This window comes from Balaenoptera musculus, chromosome 1 (genome assembly GCF_009873245.2).
Source record: "Balaenoptera musculus isolate JJ_BM4_2016_0621 chromosome 1, mBalMus1.pri.v3, whole genome shotgun sequence".
Lineage (NCBI taxonomy): Eukaryota > Metazoa > Chordata > Mammalia > Artiodactyla > Balaenopteridae > Balaenoptera > Balaenoptera musculus.
Genome location: NC_045785.1, coordinates 21,077,796 through 21,098,129, shown reverse-complemented (window position 1 = coordinate 21,098,129; position 20,334 = coordinate 21,077,796). Strand labels below are relative to the sequence as shown.

The 20,334-nt window shown below is 51.0% G+C and overlaps 1 protein-coding gene across 1 annotated transcript; it reads right to left on the bottom strand.

The window, feature by feature from the left end:
• Positions 1-2,134: 2,134 nt before the first annotated feature.
• Positions 2,135-8,444, bottom strand: TRNP1 (TMF1 regulated nuclear protein 1). The gene is made up of 2 exons (XM_036841488.1): positions 7,438-8,444; positions 2,135-2,887 (listed from the first exon to the last, which is right to left on the bottom strand). Exon 1 carries the CDS (start codon positions 8,314-8,316, stop codon positions 7,609-7,611), a length of 708 nt encoding a protein of 235 aa, XP_036697383.1. The 5' UTR covers positions 8,317-8,444; the 3' UTR covers positions 2,135-2,887; positions 7,438-7,608.
• Positions 8,445-20,334: the final 11,890 nt, after the last annotated feature.

Here is a 20,334-nt window from a genome sequence, read left to right as displayed (position 1 = left end):
GTCCTGGGATGGGGGACTAAATTTGTCCCAGCTCCTGCTTTGGGCATGAGGGGAATGCTCACAGTGTAAGCACACAGGCCTAGCTTGTTGGGGTGGGTGGGGAGTGGGGTTCACCTGGACGTGCTCGTTTCAGAGGGGAGAGAGCCAGAAACCCACGGCACATGCGTGTATGCACTGGATTCAGCCCACGTGTGCCAGCCACCCCTCCAGGGGTGGGAACACATCAGCAGACAAAGGACCAAGATCCCTACCCTTGTGAGGATTACATTCTAATGGGGTAGAAAGAAAATAAACTAAATTATATAGTCTTAGAAGGTCAGCAATGCCTAAAAATATACATAGCAAGGTAAGGGACTGGAAGTGCTGGGTTTGCAATTTTAAAAAGGGTGAACCTCCTTTAAAGGGTGACGTTTGATTGGACAAAGACTTAAAGACAGTGTGAAGCAAGCCATGCGGATGTCTGGGGAAAGAGCATTCTGGGCGGAGGAGACTTGCCAATGCACACATGCTCCTGGCAGGTGTGTCTGGGGAAGGGCACATGCGCCTGATGGTGTTCTGCTGACCTTGTGCAGGCACGTGTGCTCCCCATGAGACGTGGGAGACAGGAGTTTCCCACTAACAACTATCACTTTGCTAAGTTCTCCCCGACCACACCCTCTCAGTGTACCCTCCCAACACCTCCACGAGAGAAGAGCAAGAATTTCCATTTTACAGACAAGGAAACTGATGCCAGAGAGGTCAAAGAGGTTTGTCTGCCCCCAGAGCCATTGCTGTTAACCCCTGCACCATCCTGCCCCTACACTCTGATTTCACATGGATGAGCGTGACAGTATGTCTCCTGTACATACATGTGACAGAGAAAAAGAGTTTGCATTACTGTTTGCCAAGTTTGTACATTTTCTTAATGCAACTGTGACACCAGCCATGGCTTGTGGTGACTATGTCAGAGGCCCGTGTGGCATCAGGTGTGCCCGGGGGTGTGTTTGGGAGAGGTGTAGTGTTTCCGGGTGTGAAAAAAACACTGACTCAGTGGTTGGCATTGTTCTCTCATGGACAGTTCCTGCAGCCATCTAAGATGCCAGGACAGGAAGGAATCGAGAACTGGGAATCAGAGCCAGAGAGGGGAAGGCTGAGGGAGTAAAGACCCATCCCCCATCCCCAACCCCACAGTGCTCTCCAAGCAACAGTCCACTCTCCCCCTGTGACCCATGGTGGGTTGGGGGAGCTCCAGAGGGGGAAAAAGCCTTGCAGTGAACTTTAGGGAATGGAAGATAATGCCCTCAGGCAGTTGCATGATATGTCGGCCCTTCCAGTCCCACTCTCCGCCCTCCTTCAGGCTCTGTGCCCTTGGGAGGCTGACCTCTACGGACTGTGCATCAATGGCCCTCTTGTTCCCTACCTCTCTGTTGGGTTCAGCCAATCAGAGTCCCCAGCAGGAGATACTGGAGGGAGGAGGAGAATAAGGTGTTTATTCCCCCTGCTCCCTTCCCATCAGGTCACCGTGGTTGCCTACATCTCTCAACTAAAAACCACTGCTCCTGTCAGGGGCCCCCTCCACACAGCTGCACTCTCCGGGTCCGTGTGCCCTCCCCTCCCCTCTCCTCTGTTACCCCTTCAGGCCCAGGAGTTGTAATGGCTTCTCCCTGTTGCTAGCCCTGGAGAGCTGCATATACCTTGTTAGTTTCTTAAGCCCAGCCCCCATCTTTGGAAATAGTCCCTTTTTAAGTCTCTGCCCAGTTTGAGTGTGCTGTGTCTCCTGCTGGGAGCCTGAGTGACAGACAGGTCCATCCATTCACCAGCACGGTCACACACAATCCTCCACGGATCACCAAGCTGCCATGTTATCAGAAACGTGCTCGCATCCCTTCGTGTCACACAGTCTCACACGTGCATCCCATCCCCTAGTTTCCTCAACACATCCTTATTTGGGGAAGACTCCATAAAGAGGGTCAACTTTGAGCCAGGTCAAGGGAGAAGTCAGTCTACAAATCAGTAAGCAGGCCCAGATTGCCAAACGAAACTAAACAGAAGCTGCTCAAGGAACTGCCAACTTAAAGAGCCGTGACAGACACACAAAAAGGAAAGGCGGCAACGCCACTCACAGAGTAAACCTCAAAACCACGCATGCTTGTCTCACATCACTGAGATTTATTCTTCCTGAATGTATACATCAAGGAACTGACTCTATATGCGTTCATTTTGCGGAACTCTACAAGTTCTGGGTTATGTGTGAGTCAGTGTGGCCCCCTTCCCTCTACCATCAGGCTATTTGAATAAATGTGTTCCCTTTTTTCATTTAAAACTTAGAATTATGTTGCCAACACCTCTTCCTGAGAAAGAGGTGTGTCCCCCGGGAGCCAGCAGCCCATTACCTTTCTGAGGGGCCACAGGCACGTGCCCACCTGGAGAGGGCAAGGACGGTGAATGAGGGGAACTGAGGGATTGCTCAGAGCAATGCTTCCCCTCAAACAGGCCTCCTGGTGCTGTTAGACTGAGAAGCAACAGCATCTACCAAAATGGGGACCCCAGCTGCACTGTGACTTGTTTAAGAATGATGACATTTTTAAAAGAGATCCTTTTCACTTTCACATTGGAAAGCTTTGCTGCACTCTTAAATAATCTGACTGCGTCTCAAGGACTTGTAACATCTTCAGTTGTACAGTGTAAGCCAAAGTCAAATGCAGCATATATAGAGAAATTCATAGTATTGGCAACTTCCCCAGAATCCAGCGCCTTGCCACTGTGAAGTGAAGGGCTCCTGTGAAGTGAGGAGGGTGCCATGCTTGTGTAGGGTCAATGAGAGGAGTCTTCCTGAAGGAGGTGCCCAGGGAAGGAGCAGAATCCAGGAGTCAGATCCAGAGTCGAGGCTCTGAGGAGCTGGGAGGAGCTGGAAAGAATAATTTCAAGAGCTTTAACTGTCTCTCTCCCATAGCCACCCAGCCCCACCCAAACCCTTCGACATCTACTTCCTTTAGAGGGGCCATTGTGGAGAGAAGGTGCAGGGGCAATATTTTGGAATCAGGCTCCACTCGCTCCCGCCCTGGAAGGGGTGGGGGCTCCTGGGGTGAGCTCCCTTGGGCCTCTGTCCTTGGCTGGGATCCCCACTGGTCTGAGCAGCTGGAATGGAATGTTCCTGGGATAAAAAGCCTGCCCCCTCCTCCACCTCTTCCCTTATGGAGTTCCTCAGGGACTGTCATGGGGGGGAGAAGGGGGACTGTTCCAGGGATGCCTGATATGGCTATGCTCTGGAGAAGCAAAGGCCCACACTGCCTGGGGGCTCTGTCCTGGCAGCTTCTCCTGGGCTAGGTAGGTTGGCTCCACCGAACATTTACAGACCTCCTCTATGTGCTAGGCACTTAGTGTGACCTCTCATTTAATACTCAGAAACTATCTCCTCCCTAACTCCCCATAAAACACACACACACACACACACACACACACATACAGACACACACGAAACTGGCTCAGAGAAGGGAAGTCATTTGCCCAAGGTCTCCCAGCTGAGAAGCTCCAGGTCAGGACTAAAACCCAGGTCTGTCTAGTTCTAAGACGGGACACTTTCTGCCCCACCAGGGAGCTTGTCACCCTCTTCCTCTGCCATCCCAGGCTCTTTGCTCTCCTTGGTACCAAACACGCCAGCCCAGGTATGCAGGGAGAGGAGGCAGCCTCCAAGGCAAGCCCAGGCCCTGAGCATCCTTGGCCTGCCCTTGCCTGAAGCCAGGTGTGCTGACTCAGCCTGACTTACCCCGCCAAAGCCCAGACAACCAAGCAGGGGAGGCAGCCTCTTGGGGTGTGCCCAGACCTTGGAGGGGTGGCAGAAGATGCCACCTTCTGCCACCCCTCCAATGTCTGATCACATCCCTCCCCAGAACCAAGGACCAGGGTTCACTGTACCCAGATTCAAAGGGTGAGAGTTAAGAAACCCTCATTAGCCTGATAAATGGAGCCCTCATTAGCCTGATAAATGAAAAGCCACATAGCCTAATGTTTAAGGTGTCCCCCACTTAGAGGTTCTATGTCCTTGGGCAAGTCACCTGCCCTCCCTGACCCTCAGTTTCCTCATCTGTGGAAATGGGGCTAACTCCTACTTTGCAGAGTAGCTGGGAGGACTGAAAGAGATAATGGGTGTAAAGCGCTTAGCACAGTGCCTGGCATAGAGGTGGTGGTTAATATATTATGCCACAACCAAGGAGTCCCTTCCCCCATCACTCCTAGCCAGCGTGCGGTCAAGGTCTAATGTGGATAGAAATAGGCTGGGGATCTCCCAGCTTTCCCAAATACCTCCTCCCGTGCTGGCTGTAAAGCAAGGGAGGAGGTAAAGGCTCTGCTTCTCCTTCAGCTCAGAGAAGACTGGGACCCTGGGTTTTTCTCCAGGGCCCTGGCTGTTAGGGGAAGGGAGCCTCCTAGAGACTGCAGGCCTGGAGCACTTTAGCTGTGAATTGTCGCTTCAGCCTAATCTCTAGGAAGCCACCTTGATTCCCAGGCGGCGGCGGCGGCGGTGGCAGGATGGGGTGTTCTGATCAATTATCAGTGTAACAAATCTGGGAGGAGTGAAATTACTCTGGGCTTTTACTCAGATGGTGATGGCCAACAGGGGCAACCTCTCTCTCCAGGAAAGTCTTTCCTGATGGACCTTCCCTCTGAGGTCAGAGGCCTGCCCCTTCTCTAAGTGACCACCAGTACCCACACATTCTGCCAGGCCTTTAAAGCTCAAAGCCTGAGAAGCCTGGGCAACAAGGGAAGAGGCTGGCTGGAGGCAGGGACACTGTGGGTTCGGAGCCCGCTCCAGGCCTTGCCCACACGCCCGGAGAAGCAGCCCACACTGCCCTCTGGTGGCGCTGCCCAGAGGCGCCTCACTCGTCAGGGACCAGCCAAGAGAGCGAAAGGGCTCATCCAGGGGAGGGGCAGGGCCCGACTAAAACCCTGAACTGGTCTTCCAGCCCCTCACTTCCCTCAGCTGACATTCCAGATTCACTGGTGGCAATCAATGTCCTCAGGGCACAGATCCTTCAGGATCCCCTGTACTCAGTCCAGTCCCCAGGGCTAGAATGCTGGGCCACCTAGAAACTGTTCAGGAAGTCATGCAGGGTGGGGATGCAGTATATAACCAGGGGCTATAGTTACTTGTGAAGGCCTAAAAACAGCCCTCCAACATCGCCAGGGCAGGCTGCCTAGAAGAGGGCTGAGAGACACAAGTCCTTGAAAACAGAGACCCTCTGATTCAGTGCTGCTTCTTGAGCCCCTGGACTGAGCAGAGATCAATGTTTGTTGATTGAGGAGAATATGAAGCCTTCTAGAGGGGCCCTGGGTGGGCCAGACAGTGGTGGGAAGTTGACTTTTATTAATTGGCTGAGGAGTAGTGGACAGAGCACTGAACCAAGAGCTGGGGTTCAACTCACTGAACACTGTGTGCCCTGGCCGAGGCCCTTAGTGAGAAGCGTGGGACATCTGGAAGTGGAGGGAGGGGACAGAGCTGCCTGTGACACTAGGACCAATCTCCATTTCCTACATATACCACTTTCTCCAGCAAGAGCCATCTCTAATTCCCTACCCGCCCCGCCCCCCTCCCCACCAAAATCAGGACAAAGCTGATTACCAATAAATCCCAGAGAAAGGCAAAATTGTGGTGACACAGAGCACTTTACACCATTAGCTAAAAGCTTCTCTGGACCAAGTGTCCCTCTCCTATGCAACCCAGAAAACAAACAGTCTTGGCTGCAGCCCAGCGCCGAAGCCTGAGCTCCTCACTGTGTCACCTCCAGGGAGTCCTTGTCCTCTCTGGGACTCTAGACCCCAAACGACCCAAGTAGCTTTGGAAGGTCCTCTCTCTCTGGGGAGGCCAGAGGATGCCAGGGCCCCTCACTGCTCTCCCAGTCACAAGCTCTCAGAGTCTCTGAGACCTCCTCCTGGACTTCCCTTCCCCAGCTAAGAATGGGTTCAGGAAGTCCTGGCTGTTAGCTGAGAAACCAGGCAAAATGTTTGGTCTGGGAAGAGGAAGAGCTAGCTGGGGGAGGGACAGGTGAGGGTCCCTGGGTCTCTGCCTTTCAGAGCAGTGCACCTGACCCTGAGGACTCTGGGATTACACCAGATTCCTGTGACTCTTAATTATCTCATTCTACACCCTTCTCCCCATTCCTAAGCCCTGACATGAGGAGGGACAGCTACATTCAGAGAGGGACTGAGGAAACTGGCCCAAAGAGAGGGCAGAGTTGTTCTAGGTCACACGGCAGACAAGCTGACACCAGTTCTATCAAGCCCCTGCCCCTGGACAGCGGAGAGATACGGCGAGAAGGACACACACAGGCCTAGGACCTAGTTCTGTCCCTAGCTGACCTTGCCACTCTGTAAAATGAGGACTTTAAATCAGCTCCTAGGCTCCGTCAGCAAAAGCAGTGCCTGTTTCTAGGTGTGATATAAGAGAATAAAACATTCTTCCTAGGTTTATGGGAAAAGACAGACCTTTGCCCTGTGTTAACCTCGCTACAACCCTTCCAAGAGGTGAAGATACCCACATCACAGACTGATAAGTGAGGCTGCAGTCAACTCAGCCAGTGAGCAGCAAAGCAGCAGCCAGGCCGTTCACAGCTGAGTGGGGCAGGGGAATGGGGGGCCTGAAGGGCATGTGGAAAGGAAGAGAAGCAGATCTCATTTCAGGTCTGGCCCTTTAAGGCCCCACTTTCTAGAATCTAGAAGCCAATGACATACCTGCCCCCCTGGGGCCTGTTAAAGGATGTCACCTGGCTCCATCCCTGGCAGAGCCATCTTAGTGACAGGTTGGGAGGGAGCCCCTAGGAGAGCCGGCAAAGCTTCAGGCAGTCACCAAACACCCCACCTTGGTCATCTGAGTCAGACTGTACTCTTAGCGAAGCTGCATGAGGGCCTGAGAAAAGACCTGTCTCCTAGAAGTGGAAGGTCCTAAGTATAAGTATGATGGGAGCAAATCCTTAGCCTCTCTGGGATTCCATCTCCCCGAATGGGAAACAGGGGCTTAGGAGAGGAGAACTCAGAGGTACATCGCTGTGCCAGCCCCCACCCCATCCTGGGGCCTCATTATTCTGGCCTCCCGAAGGGCAGTGCCAGAAAGCAGCAGCCTCAAGGGCAAGACTCTTCTTACAGCCCCAAGGGACCCAGGAAATGCAGCGTTGGTGGAAGGTGAGGGTGGGGTGCTGCGTCAGTGCAGGAGGCTCCAGCGGGTAAAAGTTTGCTGGCAAACCCCTTCTGGGATCTGAGCAGCCTCCATTTGTCCAACTCTATAATGCGTACTTGGTGCTACTACCTCATTCCGCAGGAGGTCTGGGAGTGACGGCAACAGAAAGCGGACAGCTTTATTAAGGACCCAGCGGACTCCAGAAGCCCTAGGGAAGGAGGTCTGGAGCCTAGCACCGCCCCGCCCCGCCCCTCCCCGCCCCACGGATGCACCAGCCGCTTAGACCGCACCTCAGTTTAGCCTTCTTTACCGGGCCCTCGGGCCCCCGACTGTCTCCTCCCGGGGTCGGGCAATCTGTCCATCGGCGTCGGTGACGCCGTCCATCCAGCCGGCGTCCACAATCCGTCGGTCGGCACCTCGGCGATGGCCTGTCGGGTTGGTCAGAGGTCCCGGTGCGGAGGTCAGCGCTGGGGGGAGGCGGGGCCGCGGGGCGGGCTCCGGCGGAAGGGCGAATCGGGCTCGGGGCAGTGGCCCCGCCGCAGGCGCCCGGCGCCCCAGGGCACGCAGCCGCCCAGACCGAGCGCAGAGGCAAGCAGCGCGGGCGGGCGGGCGCGGCGGGCGCGGCGCGAGCCCTTCTTGAGGCGCGACCCGTGCGCCGCCAGATAGAGCTCGGCCTGCGCCACGCCGCCGCCCAGGCGGCCCAGGCTTTCGGCGCGGTGCGCCAGGCGCAGCTCGGCCGCCAGGAAGACGCAGTGCAGCTGCAGCACGCGGCTCTCCAGCTCCGACACCAGGCGCCGGCGGCCCTCCACCTCCAGCAGTCGCCGCCGTGCTTCGGCCAGCTCAAGCGCGCGGCCCCCTGCCGCCGCTGCCGCTGCCGCCGCCGCCGCGCCCGGGCCGCCGCCCGCGCCCCCTGCCGGCCCTGTGCGCCCCGCGCCCCCGCTAGCGCCCTGGCGCCAGCGCTGCAGCTCCTGCCCCTCGGCCGAGCCCGCCGACTCCTGGGCCACTTCGGGCTGCGGTGAGGCCTGAGCCGGGGTCGGGGTTAAGGTCGGAGTTGGGGACGGTGGCTGAGGGGACAACAGGCGCTCCCCGGGCGGCGGCGACGGGGACCCTGGTTCCGCCGACCCTTCCTGGGTCCCTGGGCCGCAGGCGCTGATGCGGCAGCCCGGCATCCCCCGCCCCCCGGCGGTCCGCAGCAGTAGGTCCGCGGGTCTGGCCGGCTGTCCTCCACGCTGGGAAGGATGAAGGCCTCAAACCAGAGAGAGACGCGGCCGCAGCCCCCACACTAGCGCCAAGGCAACCGCGGGTGCGTCTTATAGACCATGGGGCGGAGCGAAGGGCAGCACAGCCAACCAAAGACTAGCATGCCCTGAACCCTCCTCCCCTGCCCCGCCCCGTCAGGACTGCCCAAACCCTTCGGGTCCCTGGTACTTCGACCCAGGCTGCTCTGCTAGGGCATCCAGTCCCTACCCACCTCCTCCAAATTTTGGGTGGAAAGGGGACCGCATCTTCTCTGGCCTGGCCCCTGAGTCATAAGCTCTAGTAGCTGGTGCTTAGAAATCATGGACTCCAGTCCCCACCTGTGGTAGGCTTTTGCCTGAAGCCACACTATGTGACAGTGAAAGCCTGAGACACAACTCAGGAGGCTTGTCTCCTTACACAGTACCAAACGCTGCCCCTTGGCTGAATCGGCTCTACCTGGTCTCCTGGGCCGCAAACTTCACCAGGACCACCTTCTCCAATCTCCCTGCGGCCATGGAGAGGTTAACACAGAGGGGCGACTGGCCTCCTGGTGGGGATCTGGCAGTGTTGGTTCCTCACCAGGCAAGCCCTTCACTTGCAGAACAAACCTCAGCACTGCTGCTGAGCTTGGCGTGGCTTTCGCAAATCTTGGTGGCCCTCCAGGGGAGCCCCACCCCTCAGTGGGCAAAATTCTTTCCAAGCCCCTGCTCCTGCCTGCTCCTCCCAGTAGGTGTCCCCACACCTATCACACAGGGCGGGAAACAGACCCAGAAGGTGTAGTGGAGCCTTGCCCAAGGTCCGTGGCTCAATCTGAACCACCGAAAGGGACAAGCTCATCCATTCATGCCCTCTGGGAACTCAGATTCCTGGGTCTCCTCACTGTCACTGAGGCGACCCTGCTTAACTGGGACTTTAGTCATACTGGCAAAACGATAGAACTGAGGTCTAGCCATTTTTCCCACAGCGGAAGTGATCTTGCCATACCCCCTCCAAACATTGACCCAGACACCATGGCACTGCCATCCACTTGAAAGTGCCATCAGAAATGAAAGGGCTCTGTGTTGGGCGGTGGCAGGGGCTGGAGGGCCAGAAACCAGCTGAGACCAATTGGGAAGAACTGCAGCAGGCCGTGGGCTCAGGGGACCTGCCGAAAGTGTGGCCAGTGTGATTACCGCCCCAGGCTGAAGAGGAGGCTGATGGGGGCGCTGCACTGGCTTACTGTGGAGGAGAAGGAGGACTTTGGAGCACACCCCACCCCCACACCACCCCGCCCCACCCCCGCATCATGTTCTCTAAGTGCTTTTAAGTGCCTTAGATTGAGTGATTGGGACTCGTGGGCGAGACAGCTCGGCTCCTGAGAGGCAGCTCAGAAGGGGCTCCGAGAGGACGGTGAGGTCCATGAGCGGGCGTCAAGCTCAGTGAAGGGTAAGGGAGGAGGACTTTGAAGGAGGGAGTGAGGGGGAGAGTGTTCGGTGACGGGAGTAGCGGAGGGGAGGGGCAGGGCGAGGGGAGGGGCTCAGTGAGGGAGGGGCTCAGCGAATGTGATGGGCTCAGTGAGGGGAGAGGGGTTTAGTGGGTGCATTGGTGCTAGAGGCTCACAGAGGGAGAAGGAGAAGGGAAATTCAGTGAGGAGGATGGGGTTCAGGGAGTCAGAGGGGCTCAATGGGGATGACGGAATGCCCTGCTGAATGGTTCATCCCTTTGAATGGTCTCCTTTGTGTCATCAAACTTTGTGTCTTTCTGTGTGCAGAAGATCCCTCCCCCATCACCATGGGGAGATCTACAGGTGTTTTGCCTGCATCAGGCAGATCACTGCTCCCAACTTCTGGGGATGAACCAAGGGGAACAAGACTAGGACTTACCCCCACCTCCCACCATCAGCCAGATCCAGAGAACCAGTCAGATCTGAGTTCAAATCCCACACACGCTGCCCATCCGCGTTACCTTGGGCAAGTTGTTTCTCTGAATAGAAGGAGATACTCAACCTATATTTGTTGAATAGATGAACATGCTCTCTCCACAGCACCCCTAAAGGAGGGGCATCAGCAGCCTTTGTTCCTGGTGAGAAACCAAAGCCCAGAGAAGTGAAGAGACTCGCTCAAGGTCACACAGCAGATAAGTGGCCAAACAAAGATTCAAACACAGATGTGACCCACCCCAAAGTCATAGCTCACCTCCCTGCTGTTCTCTGATATGTCCCCTGTTCCTATCCTCTATGGCATTTCCCACTAGTCATATATAAATATGTATCTGTTTATAGTTTAGTTACTTAACAGTCTCTCCTTAGACTGGTTTTGCTTAGCATGAGATTCCCTGAAGTTAGGTAGAGGGCCTGGCCCCGTAAGGCCACTCAAACGATATTTGTTTGAATTGAAAAATAATACAAGGGTAGACAGAGCTAGTTGAGAATAGAGAAGTCCCCTTCTTCATTCATTCATTCATTTATCCATTCATTCTTTATTTCACTCACTCAACAAATTTGATCATTACCTTCTCTGTTGAGCTGGCTGCTGAAGGTACAGCAGTGATCAGATGGGGCCCTGCCCTCAGAGAGCACACAGACTAGGGAGGACACAGGTGACTGCAGTTCAGTGAGGTATCTCCTGGGATAGGAGAAACACAGTGGCTGTGTGAATGCAGAGCAGACACTGAGCTGGGTGGGGAGGGGATCAGAGAGAGTTCCCTGCAGAAGATGATATTTAAACTGAGACCTGAAGGATGAATCAAAGTGTGAGATGGGTGCACAGATGGCAGAGGGACAGGAAGGGAGAAGGATTCAGGGTAGGAACAGCATGTGTACAGGATCAGAGGTGAGAGAGCTTTGGCACCTGCCAGCTTCCTTCCCAGCTTCCTTAATTGTCCTGAGCTCCATGCTCCCTAGAATGGGCAGGGGACACAGCCAACCACCTCTTAGGGCACAACCAGCCTGGCAAACACAACATTAGGAATTAGAAAATACACTTTTATTTATTTTTTTTTTTAATTTATTTATTATTTATTTTTGGTTGCATTGGGTCTTCATTGCTGCACGCGGGCTTTCTCTAGTTGCGGCGAGTGGGGGCTACTCTTCGTTGCTGTGCGCAGGCTTCTCATTGCAGTGGCTTCTCTTGTTGCAGAGCACGGGCTCTAGGTGCGCGGGCTTCAGTAGTTGTGGCACGCGGGCTCAGTAATTGTGGCTCGCAGACTCTAGAGCGCAGGCTCAGTAGTTGTGGCACACGGGCTTAGTTGCTCCATGGCACGTGGAATCTTCCCGGACCAGGGCTCAAACCCGTGTCCCTTGCATTGGCAGGCAGATTCTTAACCACTGCGCCACCAGGGAAGCCCTAGAAAATACACTTTTAAACTATAATGATTATTCTTTTTTTCTGATCTTCATCAAAGTTATGCATTCCTTTTGTAGGAAAGATAGGAAATAGCGAAAATACTAAAATATAAAAAAAAAGAATAGAGAGGAAAGGCATCTGGAATTGGAGAGACTTGAACTTGAATTGAAGCTCAGTTCTTTCGTAGCTGCACAACCCTGAGAAAGGCACTTTTTCTCTGTGAACTTCAGGGCCTGAGGAGTGGAACCACTAATACTTATGGCACAAAGACATACAAAGATCAAGGATTTGTCCAAGGTCTCACAGCTAGTCATGTCTCTCTGTGGTCTGAGTCAGAGACCTTGGAAGAGAAGAGGCAGCCCAGGGGGGACCTGGTTTCAGAGTCCTGTCCATTATACACACTCTCCTTCCAGGACAGCAGCCGGCGGAGACAGAACCTTACGGAGGGAATGGCAAGTGCAGCTGTGGCCCAAAGCAGGATCCCCTCCATCAGCTGAGAGTAGGGTGGGGCAGGAGGTCAAGGCTTGAAAAGTCGACTTCTATCCCAGCCTAGAAGATTCAAGGCCTCTGCTCAGAGATCCAACCCCTCCCTTTCAGTCTCTTCCTGGCAACCTGGCCTGGCACCCTCTAGGATGTGATATCAGTTTAATAATTTAGCAGATGCAGACAAAGATAGCAGCTCTGAAAATAACCCAGCTAGGCCCCAGCCTCCATCTCCTCTTTCCTCAGCAGACTCCCCTGCCCTCCCCACAAGGTCTCTGGTTGCCCCACATACCTGTCAGTGCCCCTGCCCGCCAGTGGGCACCTGATCCAACACCTCTTCCTTCTTCCAAACTTCTCCTCCCCCTCACCTCCGCTTTCTCTCCATTCTCATATTAAGAGCTTTTATATTAATTAGAGCTTAAAGGAATCTTGGGCTAGAAGTCAGAAAACTTGAGTTTAATTCATCATGTGGACTAGAGCAAGTCCCTTCTCCTTGCTAAGCCTCTGTTCCCACGTTTGTCAAATGAGGCCACTGGATTCCTAAATGTGGCATGAACAACATGTTTGGGTGGGGGGAGGACAGCAACTCAGACAGAGCACTGGATAGCTTTCCCAGGAAGGCACAACTGCAGTGCCAGCCATCTCAGTCAACAGCACTGCAACCCATCCTGCTACTCCAACCAGAGAGCTCACAGGTTTTCTTTTTCTTTCTTTTCTTTTAAAATTTCTCTTGTGATGAAAAATTTGCCCTGGTTCTTATTCCTAGAATAAAAGGCTGTGACTTGTGTTCACAACGGATGTTGGGCTCCATTGGTTCCACGTGCTTTTGGTGCTTCATCATGTTTCTGACAAGTAGGAGTTTTACTTCCCTCTGGAAAGTTGGAAAGAGCAATACCCCTTCCCCCTTGAAGCTTTACTCAAATCACCCCACCTTTATGGGTCTCAGTTTTCACAGCTCTAAAATGGCCAGGTGTTGAAGGGTAAGAAGGACAAGGTTAGATTGCATGCTCTCTAGATTGTAAGCTCCAAAAGGGGTGAGTTCGAGTCTGCCTTTGTGCGTTCATTCAGCAATGCAATTAGGCACATACCATGTACCAGCCACTGTGCAAGGTGCTAGGGGCACAGCAGTAAATAAGAAAAGCACAAACCCTGTTCCCACAAAGCTTACATTTCAGAAACCAAACTAAGTAAATCCCAAGAAATGTGCCATGAAGGAACAATAAAATACCTGCCAATATTTACCTAACGCTTACTCTGTGCCATGTACAGAGTACCTATCCTTTGAGCCATATTATTAACACACCGCATTTTACAGATAAGGAATCTGAAGGACAGAGTGGTTAAGTAAATGCAGCCAAGGCTACATGGTCAAGGAGTGGCCAAGCTAGGATTCAGCACCCAGGCAGTCTGCCTCCAGAGCCTGTTTTCAACCACTAGGCCGTAGTGCTTCCCTAGAAATCATGAACAAGATCTAATCTAGTGACATGAGGGACTTCCCTGGTGGTCCACTGGCTAAGACTCCACACTCTCAATGCAGGGGGCCCGAGTTCGATCCCTGGTCAGGGAACTAGATCTCACATGCTGCAACCAAGAGTTTGCATGCCGCAACTAAAGATCCTGCATGCCAAAACAAAGATCCTGCGTGCCACAACAAAGATCCCGCGTGCCGCAACTAAGACCTGGCACAGTAAAATAAATACATGTTTTTTAAAAATCTGGCTACATGATAGAAAGGGGAGTCAAGGAGGGCTTCTCCTTAAGAGGTGACATTTAAGCTGAAACCTGAAAGATGAGCAGGAGTCAGTTATGTGGAATTGAGGAGAGAGATTTCCCAGCAGAAAAAATAGTATGGGCAAAGGTCCTGAGACAGAAAGATCAGTGTGTTCAGTGCCTGGTAAGCCAGAAAATGGGGAGAGCTGAGATCAGAGGAGCTGGGTCTGGAGGCCAGGGTGAGGATTTGGGGTTTTACTCTAAGTGCAGGGGAAACCTTTGAAAGGTTTAAGCGGGGATCAACATGATCTGATTTGTTTCTAAAAGGTCATGCTGTTAGCCATGTAGAGAATGAACTGAAAGGCAACAAGAGGAGGATGAGGGAGACCAGTTAGGAGATTACTGCAGTAATCCAGCTGAGAGAGGATGGAGGCCAGGCCAGGAGTAATGGGAAGAGGTGGGAGGAGAGACGATTTGGATTTGGATTTGGATCTCAGATGAACTGAGAGGACTTGTGGATGATTCGTGTGGGGGTGAGGTACCATTAGGTGTGGTACTCTTGACTGAGATGGGAAAGACCAGGGGAGGAACAGGTTTCGTAGAGAAATCAAGGTCAAGAGGTTTTTTTTTTTCTTTTCCCCCTGCATGATAATTGCTTCATTACAAAAATAAGAACAAAAGAAGTCGGGACTTCCCTGGTGGCGCAGTGGTTAAGAATCCACCTGCCAATACAGAGAACACAGGTTCAAGCCCTGGTCCGGGAAGATCCCACATGCCACGGAGCAGCTAAGCCCGTATGCCACAACTACTGAGCCTGCACTCTAGAGCCTGCGAGCCACAACTACTGAAGCCCACGTGCCACAACTACTGAAGCCCGCGCGCCTAGAGCCCGTGCTCCACAACAAGAGAAGCCACCACAATGAGAAGCCCATGTACTGCAACGAAGAGTAGCCCCGGCTCACTGCAACTGGAGAAAGCCCGTGTACAGCAACGAAGACCCAACGCAGCCAAAAATAATAAACAAATAAAATTAAATTTAAAAAAATTTTAAAAAAGAACAAAAGAAGTCTATAGCAATAGCCCATTGTATCTTCCCATTTTTCAGTCTAACTAAGAAAGAGTATACCTTGCAAGGGGTATACATTCAGTTTTGAAGGTGGAAAGAGGACTTCCCTGGCAATCCAGTGGTTAAGACTCCACACTTCCATTGCAGAGGGCACGGGTTCGATCCCTAGTCAGGGAACTAAGATCCCGCATGCCACACGCACAGCGCGGCCCCCCCAAAAAAACGTGGAAAGATTATTTAAAATAATTGACATTAGCACAGCAGCATTCAGATGTTATGGTTTGAGTTACTGTGCACTGGAAAATAAAAGTCTGACTTGTAAAATCATGCTCTCTGTATCAGACTGATGCAGAAAAGCAAAACTCAGTTAAAAAAAAAAAGTAACACAGAAAGGGAAAAAAATATATTTTACTAGTTAGTAAAGGTCTACACACATAGAGGATAGGTAAACCTTTGGAAAGAATTTTGTTTTGGATGCCTATTTTGGAAAATCTTTTCTGTTTTTCTTCTCTACTCTCAATCCTCTATTCACAGAATCCTTCACTTCTGACACTTCTGGTCATTAAATGTGTGTGTGTGTGTGTGTGTGTGTGTTTTCCCGCACCAACCAATTCTTCAACCCTAGCTGGGTGTCCTGCAATTCAATGTGATTCGATTCTGACACTAACCGGAGTTAACGCAGACCCCACAGGTTAAGAACCTATTCCCACAAGACTGCCCTTCACTTCAGGCACCAATCACAAGTAGTAGATTCCCCCCAAGTTATCCACAACTTCTGTCTGACTTACCTACAAATCAGAGGTTCCCACGACCCCCTCCTTGGATTCAATAATTTGCCAGAACAGCTGGAAAATTCAGGGAAACACATTTACCAGTTTATTATAAAGGATACAGATGAACAGTCAAATGAAGAGATACGTAGGCTGAGATCTGGAAGGGATCTCTGAGCACAGGAGCTTCTGTCCCATGGAGTTGGGATGTACCACCGTCCCAGCATGTGCGTATGTTCACCAACCCAGAAGCTCTCCACACCCTGTACTTTGGGGATTTTTATGGAGGCTTCATCACATGAGCATGATGGATCATTAACTGAATCTCCAGCCCCTCTGCCCTTCCCAGAGGATGGGGTGGGGGTGGGGCTGAAAGTTCCAAGCTTCTAATCATGGCTTTGTCTCTCTGGTGACCAGCTCCCTTCCTGAAGCTATTCAGGCACCCACCAACAGTCACCTCATTAGAACAGAATATGCTCCCATGACCCAGGAAATTCCAAGGGGTTTAGGAGCTCTGTGTCAGGAGCTGGGGGCAGACACCAATATACATATTTTTTCTATTATTTCACAACACCCAAGTTGGATATCCATGATAAGTAGGCAGGTGTATAGAAGCTTCTGGAAGTCAGCACTGGAGAGTCAGAGCTGGAGACTTGAATTTGGGGAGTCATCCATAGATGGTACTTGAAGCCGTGGGATAAGATGAGTGGCCTTGGGAGAAAGTATTGATGGAGAAGTGGACAGAAGTCTGAGGCACCACATTTAGAAGCCAGGATGGTGGGAACGAACCAGTAAAGGAGCCTGAGCAGGGATGGTTGTCAATAAAGGGGGGAAACAGAAAAGTGGGCTGAGCAATAAATTGAGATTAAGGAAGCAATTATGGCAAATGCAGACCATTCTTCTGTGTAAGGTTTGTTTTGAAAAGTAGAGAAATAGGGTGGTAGCTGGCAAGAAAGGGGGTTGAACAGGGGTTCTGTAAGATGGGAGCTGCTAGGAGCACCTTTGTATGCGATGGGATTGATCTAGTAGAAGGGGAAATGTGGCTGCCTTGCACGAATAACCTCACCTGGGAGATTCTTTTTTTTTTTTGGCTTCACTGCCCGGCTTGCAGGATCTTAGATCCCCAACCAGGGATCGAACCCATGCCCCCTGCAGTGGAAGCACGGAATCTTAACCACTGGACCGCCAGGGAAGTCCCTGCATGGGAGATTCTTAAGACAGCAAGAGAGGATGGGCTGTCCAGCAAGCTCATTCCTACCACAAGCCTTCATTAAGCACTTACTGTGTACCAGACACTTCTAAGTGCTAGAAATATAGCAGTGATCAAGACAAGTAAGGTCCCTGCCCTCTGAGCACTCTCAATCCAGAGGAAGAGAGAAGGCCATAAAGAATCAAAACAAATAAGATCATTTCAGATTGCGTTACATGTATACTTTGAAGGAAGAAAACAGGGTGATACGATAGGACATAACCCCAGCAATATACTTTAGATAGAGAAGTCTAGGATGTTGGAGTGGGCAGCTGTGGGCTTTGCCTTCCCACCATTTATTTGTCCTACTTTTGATAACAATGTCTTTATATTTTGGGGGGAACCACTTCTCCTATATGCTCAGTGCATGTTTCTTATGGGGCTGACCCCAGCCTATCTCCAGGAATGGGGTTATGATCCTGGCCTGGCCAGTGAAACTCAGTACTAGGAAGTTTACTAGAACTATTGAGAAAGAGAAACTTTCTTTGCCCAGGAATTGTTGACCAAGTAGACTATAAACCTGGAGCTGCAGGCAGTCATCTTGCCACCACAAAGGAAGTGTGTGCCTGGTGCCTGGCAGGAGAGCCCAGAAACAGAGACCTGATGAGCGTGGAAATCACTTGAGCACCTGATTCCAGCTGTACCTGAAGGTACCCTTGGACTTTTCACTTAAGTGAGACAATAGATTCTTCTGTTTTTCTTAAGCTATTTTGAGCTATTTGAACTTATAATTGAACAAATCCTGATTGATGAAGAAAGCAAAGGCGTGCTTTAGAAGGGTTAGGGAGAAGCAATCCAGGTGGAATGAACAGGAAATGCAAAGATTCTTTGCAGGATAGTTTGGCGCATTTGGGAACACAAGGAGGCAAGTGAAGCTGGAATATAATGAGCTGTGGTAATGGAATGAGATGGGATAGACCCTCAGAAAGAGCTCCATTTCCAGCAAAGTGGCAGAAGAGGGGAGCAGAGAAATGCTTCCTCATATATGGCACTTAAAAATGATGGATAAATTTTTAAAATTTTTCTTGTAAAGCATCAGTGAGCTGACTACAAAGTAAGGGAATTAACAGAGGTCAGAAATGACAAGAAAGGGCAATTCCTCAGGAGTAAATGAGTCTTGTAGCTGGTGTTTGCCCTGAAAGCACCTGTTGAACCCTGAGACCTAGACCAGTCAAAATTTTAAAATTTAACCCACAGTAAGACATTTCAGGGCTTCCCTGGTGGCGCAGTGGTTGAGAATCTGCCTGCCAATGCAGGGGACACGGGTTCGAGCCCTGGTCTGGGAAGGTCCCACATGCCACGGATCAGCTAGGCCCGTGAGCCACAACTACTGAGCCTGAGCGTCTGGAGCCTGTGCTCCGCAACAAGAGAGGCCGCGACAGTGAAAGGCCCGCGCACCGCGATGAAGAGTGGCCCCCCGCTCGCTGCAACTAGAGAAAAGCCCTCACACAGAAACGAAGACCCAACACAGCCAAAAATAAATAAATAAATTTATTTAAAAAAAAAAAAAAAAGACATTTCACAACTCATGATGTATATAAGACAAATCAGAACTTCCCTGGTGGCGCTGTGGTTAAGAATCCACCTGCCAGGCTTCCCTGGTGGCGCAGTGGTCAAGAATCTGCCTGCCAATGCAGGGAACGCGGGTTCAAGCCCTGGTCCAGGAGGATCCCACATGCCGCTGAGCAACTAAGCCCGTGCGCCACAACTACTGAGCCTGCGCTCTAGAGCCCGCAAGCCACAACTACTGAAGCCCGCGCTCCTAGAGCCCGTGCTCTGCAAAAAGAGAAGCCACCGCAATGAGAAGCCCGGGCACCGCAACGAAAAGTATCCCCTGCTCAATGCAACTAGAGAAAGCCCACGCGCAGCAACGAAGATCCAACACAGCCAAAAAAAAAAACATTCTGCTGTACACCTTAAACTTATACAATGTATGTCAATTATATCTCCATAGAACTGGAAGAAAAAAAGACACTTTTACAACAGAACCCAGGACGCAGACAAAAATTTCACAAAGCAATATTCACCCTAATTACATGTGAGGCATGCTGATATTCCTTGGTCTAATCTATTCCATACTATTCAATTGCCTTTTTTTTTTTTTTTAATGCTGCTTTAGTTCCATTAAACAATGGAGTGCTAGGAGCTGAAGATTATTCTATTTGGGGAGGGGAAGCCAAGTTGCAATCAAACTGCAAGTTGCAATCAGGAAGCATTCAGAAGAAAGGGACCATTTGGGTTCCCAGCTCCAGCATTTTGTTGGATTTTTCTTTTCTAGGGAGCTAAAGTTTGACCATGTTGAGTTTGAAATGTCAATTAGATATCTGAGCAGAAATTTCGAGTGGGCAGTTGACTTTATATGTCTGGGGCTCAGGAGAGAGGGCCGGGTTGCAGGTGTGAATTCGGAGTCATCAGCAGATAGGCAGTATTTAACTGGATGAGATGACCAGGGGAGGAGAGAAGGCAGAGGAGAGGTGAGGACAAAGGACTGAGCCTGGGGCACTCAGATGTTAAGCAGCCAGTGAGAAGAAGTGACCCACAGCCTCTACCTTTTTCTTTCTCCTTTTCTCCATCTTGCTGTCAGAAACACAGATGTGGTGGATGTCATCCAGGGCCTCACTCTAGGGATGGTAGAACAGTGAGCTGCTGTGCTGTGGGGGGGTCTGATACTTCCAGCTGAGTCTAATTCCTAACTGACACAGGAACGATACTGAGAAACTCCTGGCAAGATTGACCAAGGAAAAAAAAAAGGAAGGTGGCACAAATAAACAATGTTAAATTTGAAGAGCAGGACTACAGAACTACAGCTATAGCAGAGATTTAAAAGATAACTGGAGAATATTAGAAACAATTTTATGACAACAAATTTAGAACAAAGGTAAAATAGACAAATTCGTGGAGAAATAAAAATTTATATCAAAAACGATCAAGTAGAGTATGAGAAAGAAAAATTACAGAACAATATTACTTAAGAACATAGACATCAATGCCCTAAACGAAAGATTAACAAGCTAAATTTAGCAATGTATTTACAATATAATAAACACGGGAATTCCCTGGCGGTCCAGTGGTTAGGACTCAGCACTTTCACTGCTGAGGTCCGGGTTCAATCCCTGGTCGGGGAACTAATATCCTGCAAGCCACGCGGTGCAACCAAAAAAAATAATAATAACAAAAAAAAAGATAATAAACACATCATGACCAAGATGAGTTTATTCTAGGAAGTATGATTCAACATTAGAAAATCTACTAGTGTAATTAATCATACTAATGTTAGAGGAGGAAAACCAAGTGAATATTTCAATCTATACAGAAAATGCACCTGATAATTCAACAAGTTTTTATGT